Consider the following 23,441-nt stretch of genomic DNA (forward strand, 5'->3'; position numbering starts at 1 on the left):
AAAAAAAAAAAAAAAAAAAGTCTCCCGGGCGCCTGGGTGGCTCAGTTGGTTAAGTGACTGCCTTCGGCTCAAGTCATGATCCTGGAGTCCCTGGATCCAGTCCTGCATGGGGCTCCCTGCTCGGCAGGGAGTCTGCTTCTCCCTCGGACCCTCCCCCCTCTCATGTGCTCTCTCTCTCAAATAAATAAATAAAATATTTAAAAAAAAATGGTTCAGATGGGGGAGCCTGGATGGCTCAGTCGTTAAGCGTCTGTCTTCTACTCGGATCATGATCCCAGGGTCTGGGGATCGAGCAGCGCATTGGGCTCCTTGCTCCGCGGGAGGCCTGCTTCTCCCTCTGCCTCTGCCGCTCCCCCTGCTTGTGTTCCCTCTCTCGCTTGCTCTCTCTCTCTGTCAAATAAATAAATAAAACCTTTAAAAAAAAATGGTTCAGATGGTAAATTTTTATGTTATGCATATTTTACCATCATTTTAAAAATTGGGGGAAAAATGAAACACAGAACTTCAGACAGGAGGGAAGAAAATATTTCAAAAGTGCTGTACTTCCCCCCACTCCTTAAATCACATGAGAAGCGGCTATCTACTGTACCTAAAATAGCTACTGTTTATAAGTGCTGGTATATGGCATTCCCTTCATACATTACAGTCCATCCCACAGAAATGCTGCAACTTAGGTCTTTTTTTTTTTAAGATTTTATTTATTTATTTGACAGAGAGAGAGAGAGAGAGAGAGAGAGAGAGAGCACAAACAGGGAGAGCAGCAGAGGGAGAGGGAGAAGCAGACTCCCCACGGAGCGGGAAGCCTGATGTGGGGCTCGATCCCAGGACTCAGGGATCATGACCTGAGCCAAAGGCAGATAGATGCTTAACCCACTGAGCCACCCAGGCACCCCTGCAAGTTAGATCTTGAGTAATGTTTCCATGTTTCAGATTTTTATGTTGGCCAAGGCTCAAAGAGGTTAAGGAGCTTGTTTGAAGTTACACAGCAGACAAAAAGTAGAGACGGAACTGAATCCAGTTCAGCCTGATTCCAAGTCCTTGTTCCTTTTTGCAGCATCCAACTTCCTCTCTTCCCCACATTCCTTGTGATTTTAGGAACTTCATGTGAGAGACATATTTCCTGTGGGCACGAGCAGTGTGACTTCAAATGCTGTCTTGAGCAAGGTTATTATGACTGAGTTGCAATCACCCTTAGAAGGGAAAGAGACTCTGAGGCTCTGAATAATTTAAAATGCCGCCATTCTTATGGGAAGAGAAAAGAACTGAACCCATTTGATCCTAAAAAGACTTTCAAAAAAGATATTGTTATGCAGAAACTTTAGGCTTGAGAGTTTGACCTTCATCCCTGACAGAGTTCCAGAATAGATTATTAACAAGAGAGCTCTGAGTAGATTGTAGATTAGCATAAACCAGTGGTGTTCCAATACCTGAAAAGGTGACCTTTTACTCCCTTAATTCTAGAAAGGTGTAGAGCATTTATACAATGATGATTCCCTCTACTTTGAAATACCCATATAAAGAGCCAGAATTTACTAACAAACCATATGTGCTAGACCAGAAGCTGTTTTCCGATGACGTAGGTTTAAGAAAATGGTGACATTTAGCCTAGAGAAGTAAGACCTTGGGGAACATAAAGGCTGAATTTCAATACTAGAAGGATATACGAAAGAGGAATTAGGTTTACAGAACACAACTGTGTGCAACCACACACCCAGAATTAGGAGGAATTGGTGGTATTTAGATGGGAAAGCAGAATTCAGCTTAATATGAGGAATTAGGGATGGCAGCATTTCATGTGGGCAGAACTATGGTTTGGAAGTTAGAGGTAACATCAAACTTCAATTCTACCCCCTTCTTGCTGAATGCCCCTGGTCAGATTATACGACCTCTGAGGGTCTTTCTGTAAAATGCAAATGGTAATTCCCACTTCTCAGCGTTGTTTAGGATTAAATAACAGTAATCAAGGCCTTAACAGAATTCCTAGTGCTGGGGTGAACATCAATAACGGTAGCTAATATTATTAGAACTAATTTTCTCATTACAGTTATTAAAAACAAAATAGGACACTTTAGGAGGAAGTGATTAGGTGGATTTTTGCCTCTTCCTGGACACCCAACCCAAACGTCTCAGGAAGAATTGCCCTTTTCTCTGTGCTCTCACGACTCTTAGCAAAAGTATTACGATATTGTTGGGCTGGGTTTCTTTCACAGCAACTTTCCAGAGCCCTGCACAGTGCCTGGCTCAGCAAAACTGTTAGGTAAATACAGGCTCCTGCATTCTGAGGTGGAGTTCAGTAGACTGGTTGCCTTTCTTCTTTACCTCTGATTAGGAGGATATTTGAATATTCAAAATAAGGGGGGGAAAATCATATTCTGGTAGTTCTATTTTTTTAAAAAAAGATTTTATTTATTTATTTGACACAGAGAGAGCACGAGCAGGAGGAGCAGCAGAGGGAGAGGGAAAAGCAGGCTCCCATTGAGCAAGGAGCCAGATGCTGGGCTTGATCCCATGACCCTGGGATCATGACCTCATGACCAAAGCTGAAGGCAGATGCTTAACCCACTGAGCCACCCAGGCACCCCTGGTAGTTCTATTTAGTTCCTGATTATATAGAAAAAAGAAGAATAAAGGAGAGGGGGGGGGAGAAACCCAAAACCATAAATCTGATGTGAAGAGATGAAGGAAAGGTTAATCACCCCCACTTTCCCATCAGATAGGAGAACATTTCATTAATTCACTTAATCATTTATTCAACAAATATTGCTTGACAACTGCGTGCCAGGAACTGTATTGGGCACCAGGTATAGAGTGATGAACAACACAAGGCGAAATTTCTACCCTTAACAGGACTTTCGAGAATAGCAGATATTAACTAATGACCATAAAGTGGGGTGAATGACATGAGAGACTGAATTTCCAATATGAACAAATCTGGGGACAGCGATATAGTTGAAATCAGAACTGAACCGTTTGTCTCAAAGAATAACAAGAGTGATTTTTACCTATTTCTATGTTTTGGGAGGCTGGGTGAGGAGTGCTGATGGAGATAAGGGGGTTCTGCACTAGAGCTTCTCCCTTGGCACAGCCAATGAAAAAGGGAAACTCAGGATGCCATGACAACTACCAGGGGGACCAAACCTAGTCTAAAGGGCGAGGCAAGACCTAGAAGGGGAGGTAGGAGGCTTACACAAATCTGAGGCAGAAATTGAGGATTACGGAGATTATTGGATATTCGATAAAGCTCTGGTGAGAAACCTATTTCGATAAAAAAATTTTCGAGGACGGGGCGCCTGGGTGGCTCAGTTGGTTAAGCGACTGCCTTCGGCTCAGGTCATGATCCTGGAGTCCCGGATTGAGTCCCACATCGGGCTCCCTGCTCAGCGGGGAGTCTGCTTCTCCCTCTGACCCTCTCCCCTCTCATGCTTTCTATCTCATTCTCTCTCTCAAATAAATAAATAAATCTTTAAAAAAATAAATAAATAAATAAAATAAAAATTTTCGAGGATGTTAATTACTGTCCAGAAGTGGTTGATTTTTCGCACCAAGCATCATGAGGCTCGCTTGTAAAACCGCAGGTTCTAACTCTCTAGGCGGCAACGTTCTAAACTACACTCGCTCCGGCGCTTGCAGTTAAAAAACTAAAACTCCCTGAAACCCTCGCAAACTCCGCGTGGAGGTGCAGGACGCGCGCAGCACTTCGGGTCTTGTAGTCTGGGACGGACTCCGAGTCCCATACTGCTGTGCAGAGGGTCGTCGCGCCTGCGCGGTGCGGGCGGCGGGCTGCGCCGAGTACGAGGCTCTTTTGTTCGGCTGAGGGGAGGGCCGTTGGCCGGGGCCTGCGGTACGCCGCTTCAGTGAGGGGGTCGACTACGGCCATCGGCTTGTTGCTTTTCTGGGCGCCACTCCCCCGGCCGGCCCGACGCGACGCGCCATTAGCGCGGCACCGATTCCTCTCGGGCTCTTGGGCGCTGCTCTGAGGTGAAGAGCCTGCTAGAGGCGGGGAAGCGGGGGGGGAGGCGCGCGGTGGTGGCGGCGGCAACGGCGGCGGCGGGAGCCCTGGGTGAGGGGCCGCGCGCGCCTGTGGCGGAGGTTGGCAGCGGGGAACGCGCCCGGTCCCGCGCCCTTCCGCGCCGAGCTCTCCGCCGGGTGCAGGGGGTCCGGGCGCCGGGCGCGAGAAGGATGGAGAGGGCGGGGCGGGCAGCGTACTCTGAACATGAGATAGAGGCGATTCGGGGTGGGCCGAGCCCTGGCGGGTCGCCCCTCGGGGCCTGAGTAGACCAAGACAATATTACGTGGGTTGGGTGGGCGGCTGCCGGTTTGGGCTGGGGAGGAAACACTTTGAGTAAACTGGGAAGGGGACAGGCTGGGCAGCCTTGGTGCTGGGACATGCGTGGGGAGGGCTGACGGCTGCGAGACCCTCGCAACCTGAGAATATGGGGTCCTGCCGGGGCTGCCAGCGGAATTTCGCTCGCCGGGCTAAGGAGAAGTAACTTCGAGGAAATTGTAGAGGGGGCTGGGCAGCCCAAGGTGTGCTACTTGGGGAGGAGACCTGTTGGTTAAACAGGAGAGGGGGCTAGGAGAGGGAGGGGCAGTTCTGTGCCCGGCTTGGATCTAGAGGGGGAGGAGCTGTTAGGGTAAGTAGGGCGGAGGCCCCGAGAGTGTTTCTGTAAGGAGTGAAGGGGAAAACTGGCCGCCTTCGCTTCCTGATGGGTCGTCACACAGTGGGGAGGCTGTAAGAATAATGTGTGAAGAAAGGACAAAACAAGATTTCTTCCCTCTTCCGGATTTTCTACTATCTTCACTCTGATTCTTTCAGGGAGTTAAACAGTCCCAGTGCAGCGCTTGCTTTGGTTCACGGTCCGTAAGTTGTTATCTGGGATCGTCACTAGTCACAAAGGACAGTGAAATTGTAGAAGCGTGTAGGTGAGTTCATACTTAAGGAATTAAGTTAGTGAGAGAGACTGTGAGATGATGTGGGAAATGGGGAGACAAGGAGGAAAAGTTAGTGAGCTCGTGAGATTTATTTCTTAGGCTCTTGTGATTTTTTAGCCAGCCTTTCTTTGTTGTTGGAAAATTTGAATACAAAATGAGCAATACTTCTGCAAAGCTTCAGATGAAGGGTTTTCACAGACGGCCTTATATACAGACTTGTATTGGTTTAACTCGATTGAGGGAGTTTACAAAAAGGTCAGTTATACTGGAAACTCTGGCCTGGGGTAAGATAGCCTCCTCAGTTGTATTAAGAACCTGTCAGCAGTTTGGAATAGCTCTGAAAAGGTCCAAGGTTTTGGAATGGAAGGACGAATACAGTGGGGAAATCAGTACCTGTGTTCCTTCCTAGGTGCTTACAGACATTTGTATTGTAAGTAATATGAATGAGTGGGAAACTTGTTGGAACTGGTCACACCTTAATAAAGCTTTAGGGCAGGTTCAGGATCCTCATTCATTTCCAGTTTTCCCTTTGGTGCCATTTTTCTTCATTGGCTGCTGTAACCTAAATTGTTTTTTTCATTAAAGATGTAAATAGTGTGTAGTCTGGTGCTTCTAGCTTCTTGGTTGAAAGGGACCAAGTAAGGATACCCTAGCCTTCTGCGTTTTTAAGTGCAGGATACGGATCATTTTCTAACCAGACATCTGAAAAGAAGCAACCATTAAATAGGGGCGCCTGGCTGGCTCAGTCAGAAGAGCACATGATTCTTGATCTCTGGGTCCTGAGCTCAAGCCCTACGTTGGTGTAGAGATTACTTACAAATAAATAAACTTAAAAAAATAAAAAGCAACCATTATATCTTGTGCCCATTTTAGGGACTAGGAAAATGTTTCTTTTTGAGTTCATACCGTTTAAAAAGAGAACTGATGCGTTTTGTCATTTTTTTAGTAGTTTCTTCATCAGAATCTCACCTTGTTTATATACTGCCTCTGGTGATATAACAGATTGTGCATTAGACTTGATAGATTTTCATTTTTTTTAAAGATTTTATTTATTTATTTGACAGAGATAGCGGGAGCAGGAACACAAGCAGGGGGAGTGGGAGAGGGAGAAGCAGACTTCCCCCCAAGGAGGGAGCCCGTTGTGGGACTTGATCCCAGGACCCTGGGCTCATGACCCGAGCTGAAGGCAGACGCTTAACGACTGAGCCATCCAGGCGCCCGATAGATTTTCATTTTGTAGGTTATTTCTCTGAAGAGTTTTTGGAACAAAATACTAATGGCTAGTATATAGTATCTCGCTGTGTCTCTCTCTGTCAAATAAATAAAATCTTTAAAAAAGAATAAAGATTTTATTTATTTGACAGCGAGGCGGGGAACACAAGCAGGGGGAGTGGGAGAGGGAGAAGCAGGCTTTCCACCGAGCAGGGAGCCCGATGCGGGGCCCGATCACAGGACCCTGGGATCATGACCTGAGCTGAAGGCAGTCGCCTAACCAACTGAGGCACCCAGGCGCCCCTCTTTTGGATTCTTTGCATAAAGTTAAATAAATAGTGTTTCCAGGTAGTGATGTCTACTGAAAAATTGAATAGCCTTTCCAAGGTTAATTGGAGAAGTTATTCAAATATGGACAAAATTCAGATCATGTCAGTATTTGAATTGAATAACTTGTATTAAATCTTCACTGCCTTTAGCTTTTATATTTGCTGACCAAAAAGGAGCTACCTAATTTATCTGTGAAATTGTGCCTTTCTCTTTAGTAATAGCTAACACATTTAGGGCCTAACCGAACTGTGGTATTTGAGAGGTTAGTGTCAGTAATCTGGTTTTGTTTTATCTTTGAATGCTTTGGTCTCTGCTTTTAACTCCAACTCAGCCATAGTTCTGGTCTAGCTTTCTAATCATTTTTATTTCCCCTTAAACTAAAAGACTTGCTTCAGGTTTATCACTGTGTCCTACTAATTCTTGCACATCCCTTTGGCCCCTCAACCCAAAGCTGTGTGTGTCGGTTTATCCACATCAGCATGCTGAAAGGGGTTAGCCAAGTTTCTGGACACATCTCAGATAAAATTCTAATTGTATTAACACACCAGTTTTCTAGTCCTAGTCCTGGAATTCAAGGGCAGGTATTCCTTTAAAAATGAAACTCCTGCTTCCTGGGTATGTGGCACGAATTCTTGTTTTCTACTCAGTCAAGTTTTCCATCTGGAAAGCATTTGCCTCCCAAACAGCCATAGCTAACAAACAGACTAACGGCAGTTTAGAAACATGAGTCAAGAGGACTACAAATGAAGTATATATCACACATGCCTTCACCTGCCTTTTGATGACTGGTATGTAGTTGCTAATGCTCAGCAAAGAAGTACTTCTTTCTTGTTTTCCATTTTGGGCTTGCAGATGAGATTCCTCTTACTGATCATTCTCTAAAAGACTAACAGCTTTGAACTTCTAGTCCCTGGTTTTTGGAGTCTGAGACATCCATCCTTACTGTCCATACAAGGAAGGTTCAACACGTTACACAGGGCTCCGACCTGCCTTTCATTGAGTGAGTAAAAGTAGAAACAAAAGGCTTTAGGAACCACAAGGAAAAGAGAAATAATATTTGACTAGGCTTCATGGAAGAAGTAGCATTTAAGTTCGGTCTTGAAGGATGGCTCGGATTTTGACTGTTGGTGTTGGACAGGAACACTTCTTAATAATGAGCAAAGGCTTGCATGGAGGAAATGTGCAGGACATGTTCAGGTTATAGTTTTGACAGGAGTGTAGGTTTTGTGAGGGAGTAGAAGTATGAAATGGTTGGAACCAAAGGGTGCTAGATGTTGCATTGAGGAGTTGGTTTTTGTTTTAAGGAGGAAGGACCTTGTAGAAAATTTTTTAGCAGTTACCTACCACTTTCCTATTCAGTCTATTCCGCCCAAACTGGTTTACACACCGTCTGCCTCAGATGTGCCTCATTGCTTTTGTTCACAAAGGTTCCTTGGGCCAAATTGCCCTCTTTTCAAAATGCTGTTGGAGCCTGGCTTCAATCCCAACTTTTCAAAACCTTTCCTAATCAACCTATCCATTTATTCTTCCAAGCCCCGGTAGTGCTTTTGTGGCTACTTATTCTTGCTTATGTTTCTTTTGCTAATTATTATACACTTTTTTTTTTTTTAAATTTTGTTTGACAGAGACACAGCGACAGAGGGAACACAAGCAAGGGGGAGTGGGAGAGGGAGAAGCAGGCTTCCCGCTGAGCAGGGAGCCCGATGCGGGGCTCGATCCCAGGACTCCGGGATCATGACCCGAGCTGAAGGCAGACGCTTAACGACTGAGCCACCCAGGCGCCCCTAATTATTATACATTCTTACCATTTCTCTTAGTGAAATAAAGTTCAACTTGGATTGTTTTGTATGTTTTTATCTTTCAGGCCTGGCTCTGGGGCCTTTGGGAAATTTTCATAAGCCTTAGTTTTCTCATTTGTGAAATGGGTCTAATAGAGTTGCCATGAGGATTGAATGCCTTTATATACATTAAGTGGGTTTTTTTGTTTGTGAGAGAGAGGCACAAGCAGGGGGAGTGGCAGAGGCAGAGGGAGAAGCAGGCTCCCTGTTGAGCAAGGAGCCTGATGTGGGACTCGATCCCAGGACCCCGGGATCATGACCTGAGCCGAAGGCAGATGCTTAACCAACTGAGCCACCCAGGTGTCCCTATATACATTAAGTTTTAAGTGTTCAGTAAGTTTTAGTTATTATTATGTTGCTGTTACTTACCATTAAGGGATTCTCAAAAGCCTGTGCTCCCTGTGTGGCTGTATATCCTGCCGGCCTGAACAAACAGCTCCATTTGTCTGGGTGTGAGAGGGTCCCTTCAATGTGGAACCGTCAGTGCTTTCGCCAGTGACTTGGTCACCCTATATGCCACCCAGGATTTTAGTAAATGCTTATTGATTTTATTTGGTTTTAAATAGATAGTATTAAACGCTGGAGGAGCTGTAGTTAAAAACTTCGATGGTCATTAATGCCTAGGTCTTTTTTTTTTTTTTTATTCATTTGAGAGACAGAGATAGAGAGAGCATGAGCAGAGGGAGAGGGAGAAGCAGACTCCCCACTGAGCCAGGAGCCCGATGTGAGGCCCGATGTGGGGCTCAATCCCAAGACCCTGGGATCATGACCTGAGCCTAAGGCAGACGCTTAACCATCTGAGCCACCCAGGCACCCCAATGCCTAGGTCTTTAAGCTAGAGGCAAAAGAGGCAGAAGGAAAATAAGGAATGGAAAAAGGAGCTAGATGAAAGAAGGAGTGATGTGGGGAGTGATACGCACAATAATTGTCATCTGGTCCTTACTGGCCATTCCTTCAGTCTCGTTATTTCTACCTGGTCACATTTCTGTTCCTCAGATAAAGCAAGCTCTTCTCACTTTAGGACTTTGAACCAACTATTCCCTCAGCTTGGTGTGTTTTTCTGATTTTTGCCAAGTTGTCTTGTCATTGGGGTTCTGTTTAAATATTACTTAATCTAAAGATACTTTTTTTTTTTTAAAGATTTTATTTATTTATTTGAGAGAGAGAGAATGAGAGATAGCATGAGAGGGAAGAGGGTCAGAGGGAGAAGCAGACTCCCTGCTGAGCAGGGAGCCCGATGTGGGACTCAGTCCCAGGACTCCAGGATCTTGACCTGAGCCGAAGGCAGTCGCTTAACCAACTGATCCACCCAGGAGCTCTAAAGATACTTTCTTTATAGCATTTATCACTACTACCTTCTTGCTTATTGTCTGCCCTGCTCTGCCTGCACATGCATGCGTGCACATACTCCCACTCATGCTCAGCTTGTCCACATTAGAATATAAATTCTAAGAGACCAGGGATTTTTGTCTCTCCTGCTCGCCCCCTTTGTCTAGCACCTTACACATAATAGGTATCCAATAGATAATTGCTGAATGATGAATACTGTAGGAGGGTGTTCATAGGAAGAATTAATAACTTAACCTAGTCTGGGGCCTCAGGGAGGCTCTGACCCTGACATTTTAGGTAAGGGAAGCAGTGAAGTGAAAGATTGGGTCAAAGATCAAGGTAATTGTGATTGATAGGTTAGGTGTAGTGGTCTTCAGCTCAGATGCTCAGAGATAATGATTTGAAAAGATCTGCATTTTAAATGAGTGGCTAGTATTGAGAATGCTTCGGGTTAGGAGTTACCCAGTCAAGAGATGATGTTAGCTTGCAATAGGATGGAAGTAGTAGGTCTAAAAAAATGTAGGAATTGAAAGATATTTACCAAAAAAAAAAAAAAAATTAAGATACAAACTCAATAGGATTTAGCAAGAGGCTAGATCCGGAGGATAAGTGGGGAGAAATCAAGGATGGCTGTCACTTTTGTCGTGAGCTCAGTAAACACACTGTGAATTCTTAGACAACTGTTCATTTAATTGGCTTTTTAAAAAAGTTAATGTGTAAAAGCTGAGCCTGAAATCACAACTTCTGGAGTTTGTTAAGAGCTTTACTGGTTGCATCATCAAAACTGATTTTTGGTATTTATACTGATTTTCAGAAATCTTAACGTTCTTTTCACAAATCAAATGGTTGAGATTTTCCATTGTATTCAGGGTTTACTTCCTTTCTCACCCGTCTTACCTTTCTTGTAGGAAGGTAATATTCCTTTTGCCAGTTACTACAAGAGTGGTGTTACTTTCTTTTCTTTTTTTTTAAGATTTTATTTATTTATTTGAGAGAGAGAGAGAGCACGAGAGGGGGGAGGGTCAGAGGGAGAAGCAGGCTCCCCGCTGAGCAGGGAGCTCGATGTGGGACTCGATCCTGGGACTCCGGGATCATGACCCGAGCCGAAGGCCGTCGCTTAACCAACTGAGCCACCCGGGCACGCGTGTTACTTTATTTTCCTGTGTGGGCCAGATAAAAGGAAGAGCACAAGAAATTTTCTACACTTAAGGTATATGAAGTGTGATTTTTCAGTTTCTGGCAGCTCTTCTGTCTGGTCGTCTAGAAATAAGATCTTGGTTTCTCTGTTTCATAATTATTGGTTCCTTCATGACAGCCAGACCTGGGTCCTTCTTGAGTGTGTTTTGGAGCTGCTCTCTGGTTTTAAAAACTTAGCCATGAATTTCAACCATACACAACAGGATGGAAGTGCTGTTTTCTTACTGAGTTCTTAATGCATTGGGTTTCAGAAAGCTATCTTTAAGCTTAAAGCAGTAAATAATCTAATGAAATAGGACATATTTGCAAATGCATAAATAGATAATACTAGAAGGTCATAAAAGCTCACCTCAGGAACCTCATGAGGGTTGTTACATGTTTTTTTTTTTTTTACTTATTAGGAAATCGAGTTATTTAATAAATATATATAACTGCCTGTAGGCATAAAGTTGTTTTGAGAGGTAGGGACAGGAAAGATAACCATCTTGACCTCATACTAGCTTTCTTCTGGTGAGAGGAACTATGAGGATCCTTCAAGCAGTGCTCTTCCAATTTTATTGCTCTTGCAGAAAGGGTCTAGATTGAATAATGCTGAATGTGATATAGAGAAGGTTTTGTTTTCAAGAGCATCAGTTTATTGCTCCAACCTTATTCTCAATTCTATGAAGAAAGTAAAATGTTCACCTGCCTTTTAGCTGACTCTAAGAATTGATTTATGTCTGTAATTGTGTCATTTCACCTGAGGAATGTAGTTTCTGCCAGTCCTCTTACAGCAATGGCTTTTATCCAAGGATATGCATTAAATCACCTAAGGAGCTTTTAATTTTATATTATTTATTTATTTTTAAGCAAACTGTATGCCCAGCGTGGCGCTCAAATTCATGACCCTAATATCAAGAGTCACACAGATCACCTAAGAAGCTTTTAAAGATGCAGATGCCATGGTCAAAGCAACATTGTTTGTAATAATAGAAAATTGGAAACAACCCAAATTTTCATCACTAGGTGATGGTTAGAGTATGGTGTGTCCTTACATTATGGAATACTGTGCAGCTTGTTATGAATGGAGATCTATATGGAACAGTGTGAAAGATGCACTACGTTCTGTAAAAAGGCAAGTTGTAGAACCATAATAATCTATTTTCACTTAATGTATATCTGTGTTTATAAAAGAATGAGAACAGGCTTTGGCAGGTTTTGGGCCAAGGAACTTTGATTTCCTACATAAAATATTTTTGTAATTGAATATGAATACATGTATTATATTACAGATAGAAAAACAATATTTCTTTTTTTAAGATTTTATTTATTTGATAGATCGTGAGAGCAGGAATGACAAGCAGGAGGAGTGGGAGAGGGAGAAGCAGGCTTCCCGCCAAGCAAGGAGCCCGATGCGGGGCTCGATCCCAGGACCCTGGGATCATGACCCGAGCCGAAGGCAGATGCTTAACGGCTGAGCCACCCAGGTGCCCCGAAAAACAGTATTTCTTAAAAATAATGCACACCCTACTTTCTATGTCATTGGATCTGGTTGTCTATAAACTTCATGGGTGGTTCTGATTCTGCTGTAGGTGAAAGCTCTCTCCTCAAGGTCTGCTTTCCTGTGAATTCTTTCTTAGTAAAGATGGTCACCTCACCAGACCAACATTCTGAATGCTCCTTAGCATTTAGCTCAAAGCCCTACTGCTTTGGTTTCAGAGGCCTGTGATTGTTACCTGTCCTGACATCTGGAATTTGATCTTTCAGGCTGGCAAGAAGTAAGTACCAGCTCCTCAAAAACAAAACAAAATGCCTTATCTTGTATCTGATACTTACCGCCTTTTGCTTTCAAGTAGCATTGTTGCTCTCTATTTTCTAGCTTCTTACCTCCTGGTAGAGGGTGTAGAGGGAGAATCAGAACAGTGCTTTTTTTTTTTTCCCCTCTTGAAAGTGCTATGAGTTTGTGACTCTTGCTTCAGATTTACACCATCCCTGGATTCATTGGGACACTCTAGATGAATTTTGGTTTCTTAAAATTGGCATTTTCTTAGTACTCTCTCCAGCCTACTTGGTGTAGGTACTTCACAATTTCCGCACCGTCTATCATGTGTCAATTTAAGACTCCAAAGGCTTGCTGGGGCACTGACAACCAAGGCTTTGTTACTGCCTGCTGATTTAATTAACAGTGAATACCTTTGTATTCCAGTAACCAATTAAGAATCATTGGTTTTTTAATAGCCATACCTTACAAGGTCTTTTCTGAAAGAAAATCATTATCAGTCACTTCTTATTTACTGATGACAAATTGTAGGGAGGATCCATTTAAAGAAATCTCTGTCCTGGGGCGCCTGGGTGGCTCAGTTGGTTAGGCGTCTGCCTTCAGCTCGAGTCGTGATCCCCCGGGGTCCTGGGATCGAGCCCCTGCATCAGCGGGGAATCTGCTTCTCCCTCTTACTCTGTCCCTCCCCCTGCTCATGCTCTCTCTCTCAAATAAATAAAATACTAAAAAAAAAGAAGGAAGGAAGAAATCTCTGTCCTGTTCTTGTACAGGTTGAAGGGAAGTCTCCCTCCAGGTGTGTGGCTAGCTCCTGGTTCCGTGTGTGCAGCAGGGCTCCTAGCTCCGCCTTGCTGGGCGTCCTTACTAAGGACATTACATTTCGAGGATCGAATGAGGTAGCGCTTTGTAAACTAAATTTCAATAGAAGTGTATTTTTCTAGGCAGCTAAAATGTGGCAGACCCAGTAAATTTGTTTATTTTGAGCCCAACGTGGGGCTCAAACTCAAAATCCCAAGATTAAGAGTCACATGCTTTACCAACTGAGCCAGCCAGGTGCCCCCGCCAGTAATTATTTAGATAAAAGTTATAGCAGCTTAGGTTAACTCTAGTTTTTTTTGTCTGCAACATCGGGATAAGCCGTGAGGAGACTTGTCTAAAACTAAGATTTCTGAGTTCACCCTTACGTACACCTCTTGTGTTGTTCTGTCAGAAATTTTGACTCTTTGTTCATTGATTATGGCACTTTTGGTGCCAGGATGCTTAGGGGGAAATGGCAAATTGTGTTGATGAAAGGCATTTTTCCGTTGTGCTACTACACTGATTTGAGTTACCTTGAGATTTCCTTGCCAAGCAATTCCAATTGAGAGTTGTCCTTCTGGATATCCCTGCTAGTGTTTGGAGGCTGCCATATTCAGGGAAAGAGGATTTCTCTTGAAATAATCCATTTGGGGGGGCGCCTAGGTGGCTCAGTCGGTTGGGTGTCTGCCTTTGGCTCAGGTCATGAGTGGGGAGTCTGCTTCTCCCTCTACTCCTCCCCTACTCATGCTCTCTCTCTCTCTCTCTCTCTCTCTCTCTCAAAAAAGTAAATAAAACCTTAAAAAAAATCATACAGAAACTGAGAATCGGCACTTTGTAATATTTAAGGGGGTTCTTGGCTCATCTGAAGGTGCTAGATTCTATAGAAAGAGTGGGTTGCATTTTTAATTTACTTCACTGATTTTGACAACCAGCTTATTCAGGACTCTAGAGAACTACCTATAAAAAAGGGGAAAACAAGTTGGGAAGCCTGGCTGAGAATCTCCAATATAAAGAATCCGGTACCTGAGGTAGATGCTGGGATGAGCCAGATAAGCAAGCCCAGAGAGAAGCAGGAGTCTGTTTTCTACATTCTTCACTTTTTAGAGTTGCTCTTAAGACAATGAGTTAAATGAGTAAAGAAAATTAAGAGATCTCACTTTAGATTCCCCATTTAGGGGGGTTTCTTTACTTAACCTAAAGGATATATTCTTTGTCCCTTGACTCTGACTCCTTGGGACCAGGTTAATGATATAAGGAGAGGAGGCCTGCTAGAGTAGGCCCTGTAGAATAGCTAGAGACAAACCAGAAGCTGTCCTGACCCCTTTGGTTCATAGTAGCAGGATAGGATGGGTAGTGTTCAGTGCTGCTGCTTTTTGTGAGTAAGACAAATACAGCTATTAATGTAGATAACACAGGGCCTTGAATAGCTCTGAATTTTGAAGCCATAATGATAGAATGCCTTTCCTCTACTTTCTTAAATTTAATTACTTGGTAGAGGGGTTATTAGGGGACAGTTACTGTTTTTGGATTGCCTGGAACCCATTGTTTTCCTTCCACCTATTGAGAAAGGGAGTATCTTCCAATTTCTAAGTCCAAATTAATGTATGGAGAGTTGTGGTACCTTTTGTTATCTAAGGTGATTGTCAATTTATTTTTCTCCACACGTTAACCAAAGACTGAGGATGAATCCTGCTTACTTCTTCAACTCATAGTAGAGGGAAGCAAAGAATAGGACTTGTTCTTGGAGGAAGCACAACTGTACTTATCCAAAAGGAAAACTAAATTTTTCTTTCCTCATAAAATAATACTTGTAATATGGCAGTTAGAATTCTGGAAACATGAAATTATCTCCCTCCACAAAGAAGCACACAGAGCCTCTGAATCAGAGGCATAGTGAAGCTAGCCAAGAATTAGCCAGATTATATTCAATCCCCTGGTTAGTCTGATCAGTAAAAGATAGAAGGGAAGACTCGTGTGGCATTTTCTCTAAAAAACAGAGAGGTTGGGGAGGGAAGGAAAGCAAAGCAGATTCTTCAGTATGTAAGTGGAGAGGAAGAGTGTTGAAAAGATGCCTCTTATCTGAGAACTGTTCTGAATCCTTCTGTGGACAGGGGCCTTGCATGTTGCCTTAGACTACACTAAAAGCACTCCAGAAAACATTGTTTTGTGCCACTCTGCAAAAGTTCAGAATACCTGGGGCACCTGGGTGGCTCAGTCAGTTAAGCCTCTGCTCAGGTCATGATCCCAGGTGGGATTAACCCCACATTGGGCTCTCTGCTCAGCAGGGAGCCTGCTTCTCCCTCTCCCTCTGCCTGCCACTTCCGCTCTTGTGCGCTCTCTTTCTCTGTCAAATAAATATTTATTTAAAGATTTTATTAATTTATTTGACAGAGACAGCAAGAGAGGGAACACAAGCAGGGGGAATGGGAGAGGGAGGAGCAGGCTTCCTCCTGAGCACGGGGCCTGATTCGGGGCTCGATCCTAGGACCCTGGGATCATGACCTGAGCTGAAGGCCAGCGCTTTACCAATTGAGCCACCCAGGTGCCCCATAAATAAAATCTTAAAGTTCAGAATACCTTTAAGTAAAAGTGGTGTTTGCTTTTTTCTTTTCAGACATTAAGCATCAGAAAAGCAAGAACCATGTCTTAATTCTCTTGAATATCCAGTATCCAGCAGTGTCTAGATTTTCTAGTATAGTTAAACAAATGTTTCAGTAAGTAAGCATTGCTCATGTATGCGGACATGGGAATATCTCAGGGTATAAACCAAAGCTGCTTGAGGATAATATAACTGATTCATATGATGATCCTGACTTTTATGAAAATTTGTTATATTTCATATGGTCTGTAGATGGACTTTTTTTTGAAATTTTATTTTTTTTCTAAAGATTTTATTTATTTGAGAGAGAAAGAATGAGACAAAGAGAGAGCATGAGAGGGGGAAGGTCAGAGGAAGAAGCAGACTCCCTGCTGAGCAGGGAGCCCGATGTGGGACTCCATCCCAGGGTCCTGGGATCATGACCTGAGCAGAAGGCAGTTGCTTAACCAACTGAGCCACCCAGGCATCCTGTAGATGGACTTTTTTAAAAAAATATTTTGTACATGCCCATATTAAAGTATGTTTAGAAGAATTTCTACTTAGGCTAAGTAAGACTCCCTTTCTCAAGGATGCTAGGAACAACCAGTTTAACCCCAAATCAGCATTGCTTTGAATTTCAGACATGGTAGTAACTACTTTCTTGGCTTGGATTATCTGCTATACTCTTGATTCTTTGTATCTCATTGTGGGCAACTGTGATCCATCAATTAGATTTTTGGCCAGGTTTGTAGCTCATTTTGTTGTATTGATATCTTAGGGCGCCACCTACTGACACAAATTGGTAAGCAAATGGCTTTTAAGCCTACCAACAGTTGTTTTATTTGAAGGATTAAAAATAAATTCATAGGGAACTAGAATTTAAGCACTAGGAGTCACCCGGCCTGGAGATGTATTTTACAAAAGAATAAACTCAGGTTCTATAACTGTAATAACAATCTCTTTTTTTTTCCCTATCATTTTCCAGATTGTTGCATTGTCCCAGTTTAGAGGATTTTGTAGTCATTCTGGCATTTTTATGAGTCTTTTCTCCACCTCAGAAATAAACTAAGTAGAGTAAGAAACTAACAAGAAACTTTCAAATTGTAAATCATTGCTGGCATTCAGAAAACGCTGCATAAAAAACCTTAAGGAGACTCAGGAGAAGTGTTTTAACAATGCAAAGAAATGGGGAAAAATTAAGCCAGATGTTTGATAAATAGGACAAGCTACTTCACACTGTAAAAGTTGAAGTCCAGTAATACGGAAGTATGGATCAGAGGGTATATGTATATAAGTCTGATGCGTACATTATTTTTAGGAGCCTTGCTTTCAATTCAATTTTTTTTTTTAAAGATCTATTTATTTTAGAGAGAGAGCATGAGCAGAGGGAAGGGCAGAGGGAGAGAGAGGAGACTCCCTGCTGATTGGAGATCATGACCTGAGCTGAAAACAAGAGTTGGATGCTTAACCAACTGAGCCACCCAGGTGCCCCCAATTTAATTAATATTTTATTTTTTTTTAAAGATTTTATTTACTTATTTGAGAGACAGAGAGAATGAGAGAGAAAGCACATGAGATGGGGGGAGGGTCAGAGGGAGAAGCAGACTCCCTGCCGAGCAGGGAGCCCGATGCGGGACTCGATCCAGGGACTCCAGGATCATGACCTGAGCCGAAGGCAGTCGCTTAACCAACTGAGCCACCCAGGTGCCCAATTTAATTAATATTTTAGATACCATGCTCTATATTAAAGGGGTATTGGGAACATAATAACTTAGAAAGAATAGGGATGCCTGGGTGGCTCAGTTGGTTAGGCATCTGCCTTTAGCTCAGGTCATAATCCCAGGGCCCTGGGATCAAGTCCCGCATTGGGCTCCTTGCTCAGTGGGGAGCCTGCTTCTCCCTCTGCCTGCCACTCCCCCTGCTTGTTCTCTCTCACAAATAAATGAAATCTTAAAAAACAAAAACAAACAAAAAACTTAGAATAGGTATAAAAGTTTTAAGTGGATATGCAAGAATAAAGTTTTGCTATGAGATTGGTTGGGGCTGTTTATGCACTAACTTTCTAGCTGAATGTATCAGAAAACTTTATTTTATACTGAAGCTGCATAGGCAGAACACTTAATATAAGCAGCATACGCTATTAAAGTCAGTGAAGTCCCTGGATTTCTAACCATCCACATACTCACCTAACCAAGAAAAGTGTGCCCTAACGCCCTTTTTATTTTATCACTTTAGCAGCGTCACCCTTTAGACCAGAAAGCTGGCGGGCACTATGGGGAAGAAACAAAACAAGAAGAAAGTGGAGGAGGTGCTAGAAGAGGAGGAAGAGGAATATGTGGTGGAAAAAGTTCTTGACCGTCGAGTGGTAAAGGGCAAAGTCGAGTACCTCCTAAAGTGGAAGGGGTTCTCAGAGTAAGTTTCATTAACCTGGGTAAATCCATTCATTTAGTCACTGACTATTTCTCAGGAGTCTAGTAATGTGCAAGGCCTAGGGTGCTCTGTTGGGGAGTGTGACCCAGGCCTGGCCTTCATGGCTTATAGTCTAATTAGGAAAACTGTCTACATGTACAAAGTGCTATAATGCAAGACAGTGATTTCTGAGAAGCAGTTTTATGTGCAGCTTTAGACTGATTCAAGTATGCAAAGAGTAATTTTCCTTTGAAGAAGGCAAGTTTCTAAGCTTTCAATTTGTATTAAAAAGTCCCCTACCTCCCCTCACCCCCAAGAAATTTCAGCATTACCAAGTTCTTGGTCTTGGACACAATCTGGTTACTCATTATCATTAACTCCTCTTTTCCAAGGACACCAGCTCTCGTCATCCTGTGCGTCTCCTTAGTATGAGTGTGCTAACTTTGAATGGGAAGTGTGACTCACTGTGCCCTCTGGTTTCAGTGAGGATAATACGTGGGAGCCAGAAGAGAACCTGGATTGCCCTGATCTCATTGCCGAATTTCTACAGTCACAGAAAACCGCACATGAGACAGATAAATCAGAAGGAGGCAAACGCAAAGCTGACTCTGATTCTGAAGATAAGGGAGAAGAGAGCAAACCAAAGAAGAAGAAAGAAGAGGTGAGGGGAGAATTTTTACTAGCCCAGAGTTCCTACTGCTGTCAAAGAAGCTGAAAGCCCTTTTAATTTTTAGATTCAAGGACTTTTATTCAGCTGCTTCTTGGACCTCAGCAGCCATCTCTCATTCCTTCTGGAATCTTAGGCTAATGCTTACAAAGTGTTAGGGGGTTCACTCTGGTCAAGCCACATAGTCTATACTTATTTTATCTGAGGTTCAAAAATAATAAGTGCAAGTAAATTCATTCTTGTAGGTAGTTTTCAGTGTTGTAATCATTATAGGTGTGAGATAGCTATGTTCATCTATTCAGTACCTTAAAATAAGTTATCTTCTGAGGGTGAAGAAACAGCTGTGAAAATTTATTTTGCTTGAGATGTATGTCCCTTTTTACATATGGGGAAACCTCAAGACCTTGATGGAAGAATCACTCAAGGATGCAAAAAGGCCTGTGACTTGGAGCCAAGGTATTGGTGAAATATTGACAAAGAGTGTGATTATATTAATCAGAGAAGCAGGAGTGACTCCAGTCTGGATAATAGCCCCATATAATTAAAGTTGTTCCATCCATCTGGTTTTTACAGTCAGAAAAGCCACGAGGCTTTGCCCGGGGTTTGGAGCCAGAGCGGATTATTGGAGCTACAGACTCCAGTGGAGAACTCATGTTCCTGATGAAATGGTGAGTCTGCCAGTGGCTCTGTGTGGTGGTTTTTTTCTTCTCCCCATCTGTTCCATGCCAGAGGAAAAGAGCTGGACCTTCGAAATTCCAGTCGCCCAAGTGTGAAATCTTTAAGATGGCATAGTCCTTCGATAGTGACCCTCGGCCTGACTGCCAACCTGGACTCATGAGTTACAGGTAGGGGCCCTTAGGATTCTCAGATCTTTGCCCGGTTTTTTAGGAGATGGGAGAAAATCCAGAACAGAAGATACGGGAAGGATCACATTTCACTTATGTAAATGAAGGGGGAGAATGAAATGTGATTGAATCACCCTCCCCTTGTACTACCTCCTTAATAAAGATCGGGCTGGCCCCAGGATCAGAAGTTCTGTTAACTTCTCAGGGTTAGTTAAGAATTTCTGTAGCTCTTCCTTTGTCCTTGGTTGTTAGATCCTTTCTACTTTGTTCAGATTCTGTAATTCCAGGATCAGCCAGTAGGGGTCAGCAAGTCCTCTTTACTACACAGCATAGAGCAAGGCTATTTTTTTTTCATTAGAAGTATAGCAATGGTAGTAATACTCCACGTAACAGCTTAATGAAAACACTTGTCTTGAGAGTTACAAGAACTGTAACCCCAAATTCTCTAAAATTTCCCTGTTCTCTGTCCAAAAGGAAGGCTTTCTTTCCTTTTTCTTGGTTGTTGAAAAATACTTGAGCTTCCCCCCTCCCATAGGATCATTTGATTCTAAACTTTTGCCAATTAAGGCATCATTCTAAGGATTTTGTCCTTTTGTCAGTCTAGAACCTTCTCTGAAACTCCCATCTACACTAATTCCTCTGGTTTAGAAGGTGGCCAGAGAGGCCTAATTTTGACACTACTGAAAGCCTATGTCACAGGTGAAACTGTTTTCTTATTTTGCATTCCCTAGATGTTCACTGAATCTGAACTTTTAGCTGATTTATTGCAGCCTATAGGAGAAACGTTCATTTTTAAGGTGTGCATCTGGGGGAAAAGGATTGATAGCAGGGGTTATAGTCCAACTAGAATGTATTTTCTCTGTCTGCATGTGACCAGTCTGAGTTACAATACTGTCTCCATATTGTTTAAGATTACACTCCTTCGGTTGAATTACTGCTATTTGTAAAGATATGTAAAGAATGTAAATCTACAGGTTAAGATAAAAAGATTGGATGTTGATTATAAAACCAAGTTCATTTTAAGGTGATTTTCCTGGAGAGTTGAGATACTTGTCTATTTCCAAAATAGCAAATATTTCTTTGCTCTGAAATGACTGAATGAACTTCCCTCAGAAAGTGTTGTTTTTATTGTCAACAAGGGCAGCCTGCTTCAGGCTCCCATACTATCATACTCCTTTTCCCTCCCATTTTCTTCAGTCCATTGTTCAAAAACCTACCTTACCAGCTTAGTCAACCCTGGTTCTTTGGGCTCTCTGGCTTTGGTTTTATCTGTTGCTGAGTTCTAGAAGTTTTGGGTGGTGCCTCATCAGAGATCCCATCGTATAACTGCTACCGACCCTAATGCTGCTGCTCCCATCTAGGAGATTCCCAGTGGCCTTACTCCTAAGTCCCTTGTAAAAATGTATGTGATTTTCAAATTTTGAGACCATTTTAAAAATCCAGAAAAATACAGAAAATTATGTAACAGTCCCTTATTTTCTACTTCCCAGTGTTGAAGCACCATTTCAAAGCACCTGGGAGTTGTGGAATATCTGTGTGAGCATGGCATTTGGTAATGTTTAACAGTGTAATTATGAGTCAATGAGAACGTGTCCACCTGTGTTGGCTAGAGCCAGTGGTATTAAATCTTAGTATTGGTATTAAATCTTACTATCCAACTTGATACTAAATTCTATTACAAAGCTGAGATCTCTCCATGGGCTTTTGGTAGCTGGGATATGGCTTTTGGAAGAGTGTGGAAGCCTCTTTTCTGCCCTTTAAGAATCTGAGAGTCATGTGTTTTTTTTTTTCCTGACCCTGCCCGGAGGTTCAGATGTGATAGATTGAGTTAAGTGACTTAGCTTTTAACAAAGATACCCAGAGAGGATTTTCAACAGAAGATCTCTGAGGATGTCACTTGACAAAATGCTGCTTGGGCCATGTTATCACCCTTCCTTAGGCTACTCTTCTGGAATTTTAAAGCCCTATCCCTTGTGTCATCCAAGTTAGGAGACCACCAGCACCTCGTCTCAAGGTCTCTCTGCTTTGTTCTGCAGGAAAAATTCTGATGAGGCTGACCTAGTCCCTGCCAAGGAAGCCAATGTCAAGTGCCCACAGGTGGTCATATCCTTCTATGAGGAAAGGCTGACGTGGCATTCTTACCCCTCGGAGGATGATGACAAAAAAGATGACAAGAATTAACTCTCCTGAGTACCTGCCCCTGTCACATCTGACTGTGGGTTTCGAGTGGGGAGGGAAGGAGTTCTACTTGTCTTGACACCATAGAGGTGGCTTGAGAAGATGTTCTTTGAAGAGTCAGTATCGTTTCTGTGCCCTACAGCAGCCCAAGTGCTTTAAAGCCTTTCCATGCTGTGTAGTTGGCACACCCATCCCAGTGGAGGGGAAGGAAGAGAAGTGTTGCAAGGCCGCCCATTCTGTACTTTGCTGAGACGGGCAAAGGGCCTTCCATGAAGGACAGAACTTGCAGAATGGGTGTGTGGGAGAGCAAAAGATACTGTAGATCTTCAAAGCGCATCTCCACAACCCACAGCCTTCTTCCCAATAGTGTTAACTCTGCATTTTTACAGCGTAGCATGTGTGTAGTTTTTGGCTATTACTGGTGTATCATTTGGGGGGGGGGGGGTTGGGGGTGGGAAGGAAAAGAGATGGGTTAGGATCATTTTTGTTAAAATTTGGGGCCTGATTGGGGAAATGGTGAAACAATGGAAAGAACAAACTTGTGGTGATTCGGTTCTGTGTCCAGAATATTTTATCTTTTCAAAAAAATGTCATTGGCAACCTAAATGAGGACTGTGAGAGACTGTTTAAAAGCTGTGAATGCCCGAAACTTAAAAGCCAAGGTGTTCCCTGCCTGAGCTTAATGCTGTTCCCAACAAAGGACTAAGCCAGTTAATGTTACCAAAGCTGCCATTTTGGGTATGGAAACTGGTTGAAGAGGAAAAGTCTTATTGGAGTGTATACATAGGCAGATTGTTCTGTCTTAGAGGTGCTAATTCTTGAAATTGTTAAGAAGACCCTTTCTTTTCCAGTTATGAAGTTTTAACATCAGCTTGTCCATCCACGCCACTGGCTGAGGTATTTGGGGAGGGAAAGAGGGTAGAATAGAAAGTGGGAGAATAGAGAAAGAAAAGTCCCTGCTCTTAGGGTGGAAAACTCTTGAAGCCTGTTATTTGAACTTTGAACTCTGAAATCAATCATAGGTGGCAGGGTTCATCACTGACAGCACAAGTTCACTGAATCACTTCAAGAGTGGAAGGATTTCAAAAGCCCTGGTCTCAGGAGAAGATTTAACTTTCATACTGGGGCAGTGGTTCACTTTAAAACACAAAGCAAAATAAAACTTTTTTTTAATCCTAAGAATTAACTAATACCCAAAATGCTGTCTTGAATCATGAGATTCATCAGTTCTTGACATCGTCTAGACCTGCATTCTAGAACTCCATGGTAAAATCTTTTTAGGCATGTGTTAGGTTTCTGTGGAAACTTTGTTTAAATGTAAACTTCATACCACATTGTCAGTTTTTGTCTTAATAAAACTATAGATTTATAA

General features: G+C 42.8%; 1 protein-coding gene across 4 annotated transcripts; it reads left to right on the plus strand.

Moving 5' to 3' along the window:
* The first annotated feature begins 3,755 nt into the window (after window positions 1-3,755).
* Window positions 3,756-23,441, plus strand: CBX1 (chromobox 1). 4 transcript variants are annotated; one of them, XM_073883797.1, is made up of 6 exons: window positions 3,756-3,978; window positions 18,206-18,382; window positions 18,863-19,040; window positions 19,620-19,714; window positions 21,382-21,427; window positions 21,928-22,066. In XM_073883797.1, the coding sequence occupies exons 2-6, from the start codon at window positions 18,243-18,245 to the stop codon at window positions 21,937-21,939; spliced, it is 471 nt and encodes a 156-aa protein (XP_073739898.1). In that variant the 5' UTR covers window positions 3,756-3,978; window positions 18,206-18,242; the 3' UTR covers window positions 21,940-22,066. The 4 variants fall into 4 exon arrangements, with proteins under 4 accessions (XP_073739898.1, XP_025715174.1, XP_025715173.1 ...); XM_025859389.2 differs by having other exon boundaries at window positions 21,382-21,443; window positions 21,928-22,063; XM_025859388.2 differs by lacking the exon at window positions 21,382-21,427 and adding an exon at window positions 12,537-12,595 and having other exon boundaries at window positions 3,757-3,978; window positions 21,928-23,441.

This window comes from Callorhinus ursinus, unplaced genomic scaffold (genome assembly GCF_003265705.2).
Source record: "Callorhinus ursinus isolate GAN/ISIS: 27379988/994484 unplaced genomic scaffold, GSC_fseal_2.0 scaffold52, whole genome shotgun sequence".
Taxonomy (NCBI): Eukaryota; Metazoa; Chordata; class Mammalia; order Carnivora; family Otariidae; genus Callorhinus; species Callorhinus ursinus.

Coding starts and splice junctions, on each gene's coding strand:
- CBX1 (XM_025859388.2), top strand. CDS start 18,243: ATGGGGAAGAAACAAAACAAGAAGAAAGTGGAGGAGGTGCTAGAAGAG. Junction 18,383..18,862: donor AAGTGGAAGGGGTTCTCAGA/GTAAGTTTCATT, acceptor CTCTGGTTTCAG/TGAGGATAATACGTGGGAGC. Junction 19,041..19,619: donor CAAAGAAGAAGAAAGAAGAG/GTGAGGGGAGAA, acceptor TGGTTTTTACAG/TCAGAAAAGCCACGAGGCTT.